Source organism: Myotis nattereri (genome assembly GCF_964212035.1).
Source record: "Myotis nattereri genome assembly, chromosome: 18".
Taxonomy (NCBI): Eukaryota; Metazoa; Chordata; class Mammalia; order Chiroptera; family Vespertilionidae; genus Myotis; species Myotis nattereri.
Genome location: NC_138093.1, coordinates 33,601,810 through 33,615,542, shown reverse-complemented (window position 1 = coordinate 33,615,542; position 13,733 = coordinate 33,601,810). Strand labels below are relative to the sequence as shown.

Sequence of the window (13,733 nt, the reverse complement as noted above, 5' to 3'; positions counted from 1 at the left end):
TGTTTCTGGGTGTCTCTCCCTGGCGGTGGGTGAGGCAGGGGGAGGCCGCAGGTGCACCTGGCATCCCAGCAGGCACGTGGGGATCCGTGAGGAGAAGGACTGGGGAATGGAGGCAGGCCTGGTCACTTCCCGATTCCTGCCTTTCCCCTAAACGGGCCCTAATTTCAGGGAAAAGCCCAAGGATGGTGGCCTCCCATCCCCCTCTTCTCCCTCCCCCTGTCCGCTGGGAAGCTGTATAAGGGGCCTGGAACTTGGGGAGGAAAAAAGGCCTTTTTTAAACCTCAAATCTACCATCTGTGTGCCTACCCCCCCCCCCCCCCCGACACACACACACACTGTTCAAAACCCAGGCTGTGCCCGAGATACTGAGTTGGAACATTGCTATGGGTCGAATGGGGCCTTTCTCGTTTTGTCCAGAAGCTACCATGGGGCCTGGGCGAGGCTTTCAGGCTTGTGCACATTCAGCCTTTCCCCTGAGAACCTCCAGGCTCCCTTAACCAGAGCTGGACTCCCCCCTGGCTTAGGAGGCTGGAGGGATGGAACATACAGGAAAGTAGCCCCAATAGGGGAGGGAAACAAATGAGAAGCCCCACTGTGCTTCGAAGCATCAAGATGACATTATGCTCGACCCCAGATAACCCCAGAAGTCCTTCCTGCCCAGCTTCCCGGAGCTCCGCATCTGGAGGGCAGCCTGCCTGACCGTGGGCAGAAGTGGGGGAGGCTGGGGCGCCGCAGCTGCCACCTCCATGCTGCTTCTCTATGGAGGGACAGGCACCCAGGGGAGGAGGGCTTGCTGGGCTTTGCTCGCATCAGGCTAAGTGGCTTCGTGTGTGCCATTCGGGCCTCCTGCCATGGGTCCTAAGCCCAGAGGGCTCAGGTTCTGAGGCTCCAGGACCCAGCTGCTCCCTCAGTGGCCCTGGGCCACCTCTGGTTGGCTCTGCCCGCAGGAGCTCTGGCCAACACTCCCGGATCGTCACCCCCTGCAGGGAAGCCCCACCGTGGGTTTTCCCCGCCGCTGCTTCTGGACCCCACATGCTTGGTGGGGCTCAGCACGAGCGCCAGGGGATCCCTGAAAGCCAAGTGCAGATTGTTGGAGGATGACACGCATGATCCAGGCTCCATGAGCTCATGAGCAGGGCCCAGCAGGGGACTCTGAGGCTTCAGCTCATCCTGTGCGGGGCAGCGCAGGACACGGCGCCTCCACGTCTCAACTTCTCAGAGCTGCCGATTCCACCTCCACGGGGAAGGGCGGGGGGACTGCACCAAGGCCCATGACCAGAGGGACCCTGTAAGACCCCCAGGGACCTGAAGGCCTCTTAAACACCCCTCTCTAAGGCCTAACGTAACACTGAAGGTGCAGGACCGCCCAGTTCCTCAGATGCAAATGGGCGCCCACAGCTGCCAGGTGACTGGGGGCCGTGCCTGCCCAGGAGCTCACCTCCACGGAAGGCAGAGCTGCGAGCACAGCAGGGCACAGCTCACGGGCAGCATCACACACGGTCTCCCTCCTGGCAGGGAGGGTGCTCAGTTCAGCCAGGACGGGTCGGGAGAGGACCTGGAGCACTGACTCCAGGCTGGGGTCTGGCAGGGGAGGGGAGGGGAGGTGCCCAGCAATGGAGGCCTGAGCAGCACCAGCCTCCACGTGGGACTGGAAGGCGGCGAGAGGAAGGGGAGGAGCCAGCCCCGAAAGGCCTCATGCCCATGCTAAGGAACTCGGCTCTCCCTCGGGGCTCCGTGGACACAGGTTTTAGGGCAAGTCCCACTGGCATTTTAAAGGTATGACTCTGGGGCCTGAGTGGTGCCTCTGTGGGGGTGGATCGAAACACCGTGCCTCAGTTTCCTCATGTGTAAACCGAGATGATAGCACTCACAGTTATGGGTAGAGATGAACTAGGTATTTCCACAAAGCGCCTGAAACACAATGTGGGTCTGGGCACACCCTCCCCAGCCCACCTCCCCTGGCTGGGAGGGAGGCCCCTGCAGGCCTGGGGGGAGGGGAAGCAGAAGCTGGTCTCAGAGAGCTGGGCCAGGGGCTCGGCCAGGGGCTCGGCCAGCCACCCTCATCTGGGAGGAGTCCACGGGGCATTCAGATCCACGACCAGCAGATTCTGGAAACAGTCCGGCTCAGGTTAAAGGGGGGCCTGCCCACAGGTCTGGAGGGCCTGGTGCTGCAGGGCTATGGTCTCTGCTTCTCCCTCCGAAGGACCGTTTCCTCCTTATGGGCTGGTGACTCAAAACAGATTCTGGGACCCCATTTCCCTCCTGATTCCCATCGGTGAGGGGGAGCCTGCACTGGGCTTCCTTCCTCCTGCTGTGATGCGTCCCCAGCTCAGGTCTGAGAGCCTGAGGTGTCCCCCAGAAGACGTGTGAATGAGCCAGCTCGGGCCATTGGCAGTGGGCGGTACACTGGGCTAGCAGCACCCGCACCTGACAGCCAGGCAGGGAAGCCAGTCTCAGGGACAGGCTAGGCCTCCACAAAGGCCTGGCCGCTCTCCAAGTGGACTCACCATTTGCACTCACGGGGCTGCCTCAGTTCAGCAGGGTTGGGGAAGGTGCGGGGGGAGGAGGGGCTCAAAGAATTGCTGCCGCTGGTCATCTGGGGTTCTCTTCCAAACTGCTTCCATGAACTTGTAAACAGTGTAATTCCTGGCTTCCTTTCCCTCCATCGCAGAAAAGATCCTGAATCAGGCAACCCCACTGGGAGGTGGAAAGGAATGGGCCAGGGTGGCCTGAAGTAACTTGGATTTTATTTTCCTTGGAAGCTCAGAGTTGCAGCAGCCACTTGAAGCAGCTGGGTCCTCTCCCTGCACCCTCTGCCAGAGGCGGGGGAGGAGTCGGGGGTGAGATGGGAGTGAGGAAAGGAGGGAGGGTGGTAGGGAGGAGGGAAGGATGGAGAGGAAGGGAAAGATAGATGGAGTAGACAAGGGAGAAAGGGGAGGGAGGGGAAGCAGCAGAAATGAGAGGAACAAGGCAGAGGCTCAGAGAGAGACGGGGCGAGGTGTGGTGGGCCGGGTGGGAGCAGGGATAGGCTTAGGTGATCCAGGCCACCCTGCTCGTGCTGGTCTGTGGCAGCCCCGTCCACGGCTGGCCCCACAGCGCTGGCCCCCCGCTTGCGCAGTGCTGGAATGCAAGTAGCTGTGGCTTGGAGGCTACCCCCTGGCCGGGAGCAAAGGCTGCTGACATCGGCCTGGAATCGCTGCGTTTTTCCAACACACACCCCAGCCAGCCTTATCGTCAGCCTGGCAGAGGGGCCTGGGATGGGAAAATTCCATTAACTGGGACACGGGCGGAGGAGGCGCCGCTAAACTGCTTGAAAACAAGCCCCACCCACCCCACCCCACATGGTGACACCCTTCCAGGCCTTTCCAGGAGCCTCAAATCCCTGCTCACGTTCCCACCCTGGTTTGCCCTTCTTGTCCCCAAGGACCTAGATGATCCCCGTGGGACCACTCCAGTTTGGTGACACAAAGAAGGCCCACCCCCCTGCAGTGGGGATGGTGACCCGCCAGCCCTCAGCCCTGGACAGTCACTAGCACCTGCAGCAGGAAGTCCACCCCAGTGGGACCAGCTCCCTTGCACGTGAGTCTTCACCAGAGTTCCCAGCACCACCCCTACTTCCATCCTGGCCCGGCAGGTCGCTGGCACCTTCTGTTCTCCCTGGACCAGGCAATTCCCTCGTCTCCCCTCCCCGGGTGCAGGGGCCCTGGCTCGAAGGGATGTTAAGAGAGAAGTCCTGGAGTAGGTACAGGTGGGGAGCGGACAGCTGAGTTCATTTCATTAGACATTTAATGCGCACCTCCTATTTGCCCCAAATGGTGTGATCAGAAAGAGCAACAAGACCCACATGAGGCCCGGCTGGTGTGGCTCAGTGGCTGAGTGTCAATCTACGCACCAGGAGGTCACGGTTCGATTCTGGTCAGGGCACACGCCTGGGTTGCAGGCTCGATCCCCAGTAGGGGGTGTGCAGGAGGCAGCCCCTCAATGATTCTCATCATTGATGTTTCTCTCCCTCTCCATCCTCTCTGGAAAAAAAAATATTTTTGAACAACAACAAAAAAGGCCCATGTGAGGAAGGCAAAAATGTCAAATTGGAACTGTAATTCATGTTGTGATGACAAGTATGTTAGAGACATGCGAGGCGATGGGAGCCCAGAAGAAAGTGACCAGTCGGGGCTGGGTGACCCTGGGAAGGCTCTCTGGTCTGGGGGACCTGGCATTTGGACTGGACCTGGGAAGGTGAACAGGATTGTGATAGGGAGAGAAAAATGGAGAAAGGTTTTGCTGGTCTTTAAGCTGCACCTACAAAGTAAGATGAGAGATTTTGAAGCATTGCTGCTGTTACCACACCGGCTGGGCAGTGCAAAGGCAAAAGCGTGGATGTGAGTCCAGACTGGGCCATTTTGTGGGCCAGTCACATGACTTCTTTGAGCCTCAGTTGTGTCACCTGGGAGACAGGAATGCCGGCCATTTCACAGAGTGGCAATGGAGATGAAGTCATTCCAGCCAAGAGTGCCTGCCAAATAGTAGGAATTGAATGCATATTTCTTAAGTACATGTAACATGTAGCATTTTACAAGGGACTTTCACAAACATTTTATTATTATTTTTAATTGATTTCAGAGAAGGGAGACAGAGAGGTAGAAACATCAATGATGAGAGAGAATCATTGATTGACTACCTCCTGCACGCCCAACACTAGGGATGGAGCCCACAACCCAGGCATGTGCCCTGATGGGGAACCGAACTGTGATCGCCTGGTTCATAGCTCGACGGTCAACCACTGAGCCTTGCTGGCCAGGCTTCACAAATATTTTAATTCCCTGATGACGTTCTGTCACGGTCCCGGCTCACAGGGTAGCAATGGAAGGTATTACTGACCCTCCTTACACATTGCAGGCCACACCTACTTCCTTGGGAGGCTGAGCTCAGCGTGTGACAAACGGGTCCGAGCAGGGAAGGAAATAGCGTGGAGAGCTGGAACTGGGTCAGAGCATTCGCCCTCAAATGTCTAGGGAGGGGTTCCACAATCCCACAATCACACAAGCACACGGCCTCGGTCCCATTTTCAAAGTGTGGTCCGTGAGTCACTCTGATCAAACTCTCTTATAAAATACGGACCAATAGCCAGACTTGCCAAACCAGTCTCTGGAGATGGGGTCTGGAACAATCTGGAACACACGCATGCATAAGGTTTGGGAAAGTGTAGGGACTGTTGTGCCTCCTGCTCCCTCTGCCTGGCCCACCCTTGCTTGGAGAGCCAAGGGCCTACTCCATTCAGGTTTCTGTTTAAATGTCTGCTCCCCAGAGGCCACCCAATCTAGTCTTAGTCCCTGAAACTCTCTAGTCCCTTAGCGCACATCATGCTCATCATAGTACTTAACCTGATAACATGTCCATGTTGATTCACTATTGTACCTTTAGTGCCTAGAACAGCGCCTGACATAGGGTGGGTATTAAATACTTGTTCAATGAATTGCCGCTCTGTGCCCTTGAAGGTCGCAGTAAACATCGGTGCTTCCGGCCACATATTCCAGCCCGTTTCCCATTCTGAGCACAGGGTAGGGTTGCACTTCTCGGCCCCCCCCCCCCCCCCCCGGTGCAGGTGGTATAGCTAGGTCTGGCCGGTGAACGATTGTGCGGAAGCGAGTGGAGCCTTTAAAGGTGGGTGTAGGAGCCTGCAGACCCTCTCGGCCTCCCTCTGCACAGTGACTGTTAGCTGTGGTGGCTGCTCCGTCGGCCTGGGTCCCTCAGTGGCTCTGATGAAGTCTCCCTGGCACTCGGCGGAGGGCAGTGGAGTGAGTGAGGAAGAAGTCTGGTCCACAGGCAGGGAGGTGAGGTGGTTCATTACTGCAGCGGAACCTGCCCTGCAGGACAGGCCTGGTGATCCCCTGCAGAGCCCAGAGCAGTCGGAATCACGGGGAGGCCCGAGGTGCTTTGGGAATTTCAGGTGCTTTGGGAATTTCAAAGCCTCAAAGCCAAGCAGAGCCCCACACTTCCCCTGCAGAAAGGCAGCCGCCTCTGTCCTTCCTCCCCCGTCCTACTAAGACGCTCAGGAGGGGGTGGGAAAGCCTTGAAACACTGTTCCCCTGGGGGAGCTGACAGGCTCAGGGACCACCTACCTCGGGAGTGACCTCACACACTGACCACACACTCCGACTCTCATAATCCTTCCCCTTGGTCAAAAGTGAAAACATGAAGCGGCCCCCTCTTCTGGGAGTGAGTCACAAACAGAGGAAGTCCACGGCTCCGGGCCCAGCGGAGCCGCTCACGTGGGGGAAACTCCAGCGGAGGTGTCTCTGCAAGGCTGCTGTGGTCTCTCTCACCTGTGCAGCCTGCGTGACAGAGGGAGGGGTGCAAACCATGCTTGGGTTCCAGCATCCAACCTCACCCGGACCCGCCAGCTGAAGAGTTTATACTTCCCTGGGGAGGGAGGAATGAGTGTGTGTGTGTGTGTATGTGTGTGTGTGTGTGGTGTGTGTGGTGTGTGTGTGGGGGGGGGTATGTGTGTGTGTGTGTGTGGTGTGGGGGGTGGCTGTGTGTGGGGTGTATGTGTGTGTGTGTGTGTTGTAGGAGGGAAGGGACGCTTCTCAAGGAAGAAGGGACTGGGCTGGAAAGATGGCATCAGAGGAACCAGACCCAGGCAGGGAGCCTCCTGTTGAGTTCGGGGGAGGCAACTACCTCTCCAGACCTCGATTTCTTGGCTCAGGGAGAGGAACCTCAGATAAACCTGATAACCTTGGGGTTGGTTACATGAAGTCATATCACCTCCATTTTCATCTCTTTCCCATCCCAGAAGCCAATGTCTGCCGCTGGCCTGGCATGGTCTCCGCCCGCTCAGCCGCCACCCCGCCTGCTGCCCAGCTGCCTGCAGCAGAAACACAGAAGCCAGCATTTTGCTGTGCACCCAGGCGACCTGGAAGGGTTTACACCTGGTTGTTCCGGACGGTCCCCAGTCCAGGGCCGGAGGAGACAGTCATCCCAGGAACCTCTCTGGCCTGGGCTGCCAGGGGTGGGGGCGGGAGGTCGAGGGCAGAGATGTGATTGTCAGCGATTATTTCACAAATGACATTTCCAAACTGGCCTCCCAGTGATGAACTCTGCCAGGTCTCCTCTTCTTGCCACACCAAGCTGGCACCCCGAGCTCACAGTGGGTCCACACCCGGAACCTCACCCAGCCCGCTGCCCTCCTGGGAGGAGACGACAGAGGACAGAGGGTGGGTGAAGCAGATGTGCACATGCACTACAGGTTTCTGCACAAGCCACGAGCTGCGTGCGGAGCAAGCGGGGGAGATGGGAATCAGACGGCACAAAGGCAAATTGCACTTTCCTTTTCCGGCATTCAGCGCATCCGGAATCAGTCTTCCCACTGGGTTCTCTCCGTCTGTCCCAGGGAAGTCACCTGTCCTGGTCGGGGAGAGAATGGAGGAGCCCATCTTATCACTACCTTCGATCTGAGGCAGAGCATCGGCACCTCCTGGGAACTCATTAAAAATGCAAAATCTCAACCCCCTGCCCCAGACACACTGACTCAGAAACTGTGTGCGGGGGAGTAATCTGTGAGTTAACGAGCCCTCCAGGTGATCGCCATGCTGCCAAAGTTTGAAAACCACTGATGGAGAGAAAGCCAGCTTCAGCCAGGGGAGAGGAGAGGTGGAGGAGGGGAGGTGGGGGTGGCTGGAGGCCCACACTCCCGAATCTCAGCGCCTTCTCTTTGCAGCGCTGCGGCGTTGGCTGCTGCGGCATTGCCTGCTGTGGCCTTGGCTGCTGTGGGCCGTTCTCGCTTGCCCAGATACCACCTTCAGCTCCAGTCCCTGGTGAGACCCGAGGACCCTGCGACATGTCCTCCGCTACAAATGCGATCATCCGGGCCATGAGGGAGAAGCCAGGGACCAAAGCAGGCTGGGAATTCCCCCGGCCACTGGACTCCAAGAAATGTTAGGAATTACCTAAGAATTCCTGCAAGGGGAAACGAAAAGCAAGAGTGAAAATTCCCCTGCCAGACACTAGGGGGAGACCCATCTCTAGCCTGGGAAGCGGGGGAGGCGGCGAGGTCTATTTCAGACAATTCCCCAAGTTGTTTGCTGGTGACCTGTGATAAACCAACCAAACCGAACCGGAGCTTTAAGAAGACGGGCAGTGACGGCCAAGTCCGGGCGGTGGAACTGGCGAGGGCTGCAAACGCGTCTCCCTGTCTCCGCAGGCCCAGACCAGTTTGGTTAGAACTAGAAGCTGAAGAGGGCCAGGGTCATACAGCTGGTCTGCCAGGACACAGGTTCGCCCAGACAGGACGCCCGTTTCCTCACGCCCGAGAGGCGATCAAGACCCGCCCCATAATCTGTGGGACCCAGGGCAGGACAAAAGCGCCTGGCCCTTTGTTCCAAAAGTATCAATTCTCTCCAGATCGCGACAGCAGAGCATTAAAGGGGGTTGGGTTGGGGCGCTGGTCCTGGTGCGGCAGCCAAGGCAATCTGTCCTCGGGGCCCCCAGGTGAGCTGTCCATCCCAGATGCTAAGTAGGGCGGGGAGGGGGGGGGCGCTGGTATTTCCATAGCAATGACTAGAGCAGCTACGGGGAGAGAAGGGTCTGATGGAGAAGGAGAAGCTCCCCCAACCCAGGGCCCAGATCCCCCAAGTCCAGCCTTCCCGGAAAGGAATATCCTGCCGGGCCCAGATCCCCCAAGTCCAGCCTTCCCGGAAAGGAATATCCTGCCGGGCAGGGCTGCCCGCGGAGGGGAAATCCAGGGAGAGCGAGAGCGGCACGCGCTCAGTCTCGCTCCGGCGCCGCGGGGGTGGCTGCCCGCGGTCGGCATCTGCAGCGTCGCTCCCATCACGGGACTCTGCGTGGCCGCCCGACGCGAGCGGAAGCCCGCGTTCCGGACCCGCGTGGGGCTCGGCTCACGGGGGAGGGGGAGGGGAGAGGAGGGGGAAGAGGAAGGAAGCAAAGGGCACGTCCCTCGGGTCCGCTGGAAACCAGGAGGGTGGCGGGCAGACCCCCGGCCTGGACCTTTCCCTAGACCCCACTTCTTGCTATATTTTTATTGATTTCAGAGAGGGGAGAGAGGTAGAAATATCAATGATGAGTTTGATCGGCTGCCTCCTGCACGCCCCCTCCTGGGGATTGAGCCCACAACCCAGGCATGTGCCCTTGACCGAAATTGAACCCGCAACCCTTCAGTCCGCAGGTCAACGCTCTAACCACTGAGCCAAGCCAGCTAGGGCTTCTTGCTAGATCTTAAGCCCTTCCTTCCGCCCGCCCCTCGCCAGGGCGTGCAGCGCTGCAAGTGGGGGGATCTGGGGTAGGGGGAGGCGATGGGAGAGGGACAGGGGTGGGGCTGAAGGCAGACGGTCCCCAACGAGACCCCTCTTAGGAGTTGTTCTGAATAGCGCCTTTCCCATAGGAAATCCTCCAGCGGCCAGCAGTCCAGTCCGCGTCCTGAAGACGCCCCGAAACCCACACTTGTTCGTGCGCCCCCATCGCCGAACCAGCGGCTCCGCGGGTCTGCGTTCCCTGGGGTTGTCCTTCCTGCCTCTCCCGAGTCTCCCCGCCCCTGCCCCGCCCCGCAGCCTGCGGTCCCTTTAAAGGCCGCTGGTCTGGGGCCGCCCTCCTCTCGAGGCGAACTCGGGAGTAGCGTCGGCGCCGCGCCGCGCACCGGGCGGGCATGGTCATGGCGTCCCCGGCCATTGGGCAGCGCCCGTACCGGCTGCTCTTGGACCCAGAACCGCCGCGCTATCTGCAGACCCTGAGCGTCCCGGAGCCGCCGCCGCCGCCGCTGCCGCTGCCGCCCCCCGGCCGGGCCTCCCGCCGCTGCGCCCCGCCGCCCATCTCCACTGCGCCCGGGGCGCACGAGGGGCGCGGCGCCCGAAGAGCTCCCCGCGGGGACCTGGACCCCCCACCCCGGGCCTCCCGCCCCGCTCGCCCTCTCCGGCCCGGGCTGCAGCAGAGACTGCGGCGGCGGCCTGGAGCGCCCCGGCCGCGAGACGTGCGGAGCATCTTCGAGCAGCCGCAGGATCCCCGCGTACCGGCGGAGCGAGGCGAGGGGCACCGCTTCACCGAACTGGCGCTGCGGAGCGGCCGCGGCTGGTGCGACCTGTGCGGACGAGAGGTGCTGCGGCAGGCGCTGCGCTGCGCGAGTGAGTGCGGGGGCCGGCGGGCGGGCGGGGAGGGGCGCGCGGGGAGACCGCAGTCCGCGGCGAGGGCCTGCGAGGGGCTGGGGCCGAGAGAGCGGGCATTGCCTTCTCTGGCTCCAGGGGAGACCTCGACTGTAATTAAAGGAGAAAAACCCTGGAAACTCTCTGCTCTTGAGTCCCCTGCCCCGTACCCTTTAGTGACTGCCTCTTGCCCGGATACGGTTCTGCGGTTTTAACAAATACCTCTCCTGCCGGGTACCTGCTCGCCCCCTCCCCAGGCACACACGTGTGTACACTCAGGCGCGCAGGTTGGGTCGATGGCCGCAGCCGCAAGGTCATCCGCCGCACCCCCTCGGTTTTGTTGTCGGTTCTGGAGAGTGGGGTTGTGAGACTGGTGCTGAGATGGCATTGACCTGTGCTTATTAGGGTTCATGGCAGAACGGTTTGTTTGTCCGTCTGTGGCCCAGGCCGATGGTCCATGCTCTCCCCCAGGGTGTCCTGTTGGGAGAGGGAGGGGAGCTGGCTAGGCTTTGGCTAGAGCCAGCGATGAGGCCGAAGAGGAGCCTGAGGTCACCCTGGACCTGTGCGCCCTCCTGCCGTCTATCTCTGGCCCCTCAGACCTTTGGACGCTGCTCCGGTGTTTGGCCGTACCCTGCCTCCTCCCCGGCCTCCTGTGCGATTGCTCTCAATGTACTGGCCATCACGCTCTAACAGTACCCAGCTCGGCCCCTTGTTCCCGAGCTCCCAGGTCCCTCCAGCCTCCCCTGAGCCAGGCTCTCCTCCAACCTGACTGTAAAACGCCGGGCACCCAGGTGCAGGTCTTCTGAGCCACTTTGCAGGCTTCCTGGTGTTTCGTTATTTCCCTCTTCTTGCAGTTAGGTGTGTGTATTTCTTTAATGAGCGTCCTCTCCCCACCTCCACCTCCATTTTCGCTGTTGCCCGTGTCTGGATATCCATGTGTTTAGAGGCATATTTTCAGTATCTGGAGTTGGTTTTTTGTCGTTTTTTTAAAAATATATTTTATTGATTTTTTACAAAGAGGAAGGGAGAGGGATAGAGAGTTAGAAACATCGATCAGCTGCCTCCTGCCAGACAATGGCACAGACTCTAGCAAGCACCTCTGGAAATGGGTTGTGCATATTTCAGCAACCGCCCCCCCCCCCCCCCATGCTCTCTAACTGCCGCATTGGACAGCACCCGCCTCGTTCACGTCAGGAAAAGCCCACTTAGCCTCTCTCTGCTGTCAGTCCACCGCCCAGGCTGCACAGGGTCCCTCCCACTGCAGCTGGCTGCAGGGAAGGAGAGCTGACTCTCAGCCACGGTCAAGTGGAAGGGGGAGACTGGGGGCAAGGGGGTGCTCCTCCCTCCAACACCAGAACTCACAGCTCAGGTGCCATGAACAGGGAAAGAGCGAAAGTTAGAGAGGTGTGCGTAATGGGTCCAGGGCTGCAGCCTCTTGGCCAAGGCCCTGACCTTGCAGTAGAATTGATGCAACTTGCCCTCAGATGTGTTGGCAGCTCTGGCCTCTCAGGGAGTATTTTATTTACTGCGTTCACCAACCCTAACAGCACGGAGGCAGCGTCCTCGCGGGAATGGCTTTTCTTGTGCGGGAATCCTGGGGGATCCGCCTCATTGGAATTCTAGTGTTTATTACGGCGTTTGTATCAGTTGTTGAACATGTTGCACGCAGCTTTATGGTTTTTCGGGGACGGTGGTGGTGATAACAGTGTGTGTGTGTGTGTGTGTGTGCGTGTGGGTGCATATGCATGCTACTCCATGGCTAAATGAATGCACGTTCGCTTTACATTAGAATTGTTCATTTAATTGGTGCGTAAGTAGTTTCTGGTGGCAGGAAGACCAGGTGCAGTGATGTTTCCTCTGACGTGGTTGACGTGGTGGCCCCCACACAGGTTTAATAGCAACCAGGGATGGCTGAACACCAGAGGGAGCGCAGAGCTGGGACCAAGGGGCTAAGGAGAGGGGTCTCGGTCTGCCGTTATTAATATGGACAGACGGAGCCTTCCCTGCGGACCTGTGGCTGGAGGGGAACAGTGAGGAAATGTTCTCCGGTGCAAATGAGGCCTGGCAGGGGGAGGCACAGCAGGCTGGACTCCCCGAGGGCCTTCCTTTAAGCTGAGGGTCATGTTCCATGGAGGGGTTGGTTTTTTTAAAAAATATAGTTTATTGATTTTTTACAGAGAAGAAGGGAGAGGGATAGAGAGTTAGAAACATCGATCAGCTGCCTCCTGCACACCTCCTACTGGGGGTGTGCCCGCAACCAAGGTACATGCCCTTGACCGGAATCGAACCCGGGACCCTTCAGTCCGCAGGCCGACGCTCCATTCACTGAGCCAAACCGGCCAGGGCGGGGTTGGTTTTTTTAATCTTTATTCTGAAAGGTAAGGCTCAGAAAGATGACTTTTTAAAAGCAGCACTATGGCCAAATCCGGTTTGGCTCAGTGGATAGAGCGTCAGACTGCGGACTGAGAGGTCCCGGGTTCGATTCCGGTCAAGGGCATGTACCTGGGTTGCGGGCACATCCCCGGTGGGGGATGTGCAGGAGGCAGCTGATCGATGTTTCTCTCTCATCGATGTTTCTAACTCTCTCTATCTCTCTCCCTTCCTCTCTGTGAAAAATCAATAAAATATATTAAGAAAAATAAATAAATAAAAGCAGCACTATGAAGTAGTTAAGAGGACAGCCTGGACCCAGAAGATGTGGGTGTGAATCTTGACTCGGCCCCCGAGTCTCAGCGTGCACCCGTGTTTCACCTCCTAGTTTTAAAAAAATAGGGATAACAACAGGCCTGTGTTAGCGTGTTCTTGTGAGAATCATATGAGTTAATGGGTGGAAAGTGCTTAGAGCAGTGCCTGGAACATGCAGTGTGAACGGTGGGTGCGATGTGGATGTTGTTGTGCCCCCGTGTAGCACTGTGACAGTGTGTCTGGCGTGGGACACTCTGAGGGTCCCCTTTCCAAGCGCTGTGTGGTTTTAGAACTCTGCGTGGCTGCAGAGCTCAATGAGGAAGCAGTGCCATGCGTGTCCCGGGAAGTGCGGGTATTAATGTCCCCTGGAAACGTCACTCCCAGAATGCCATTGGCACCTGGCTGTGTTCCTCTCGCCCCCAGCACAGTGCCAGGCACAGAGCACGGCTTCAGTTAGTGGTGGCTGCTGAAGCCCGCAGCTTGTTATTGCTGTTAAATCTCCCCGCTCTTGGGAATGAGCAGAAGGGCAGCGAGTATATGAATGACACCTGTCTGCGCAGGCAGCTGACCCTGGGTGGGAACCTTGTTGGCAAAATGAGCCTTTAATGGGGGCAGCTGTGAGAAACCTGTCTGCCTGCCTTTTTAGTGAAAGTTCCTCTCATTTACAAGTACTCCTGCCCCAGGCCTGTAACTGAGCTCTGGTTAATGCTGGGTTTGCCAACGGGAAAGTTCAGGGTTAATGTTAATTCCTAGGAGTGAAGGAATCATGTTTGTTGGGTAGGAAAGGGAATCTAGTGGGGATTGGTGCAGAGAGAGAGAGGTAGAGAGAGAGGAGAGGAGAGAAGAGAATTGTGTACCCAAGTGTGTTTTGGGGCGGGGCCCTGACGGGGGAGAGAATGC

At 58.4% G+C, this 13,733-nt stretch overlaps 1 protein-coding gene across 1 annotated transcript in view; it reads left to right on the top strand.

Moving 5' to 3' along the window:
• Nucleotides 1-9,658: 9,658 nt before the first annotated feature.
• Nucleotides 9,659-13,733, top strand: part of RASSF5 (Ras association domain family member 5) — a gene marked incomplete at its 5' end in the record, with an annotated part of 76,279 nt that continues 72,204 nt past the window's right edge. The window contains one exon of the mRNA XM_081112803.1: nt 9,659-10,130. Coding sequence (XP_080968929.1) covers nt 9,659-10,130 — 472 coding nt within the window. The remainder of the gene's footprint in view (nt 10,131-13,733) is intronic.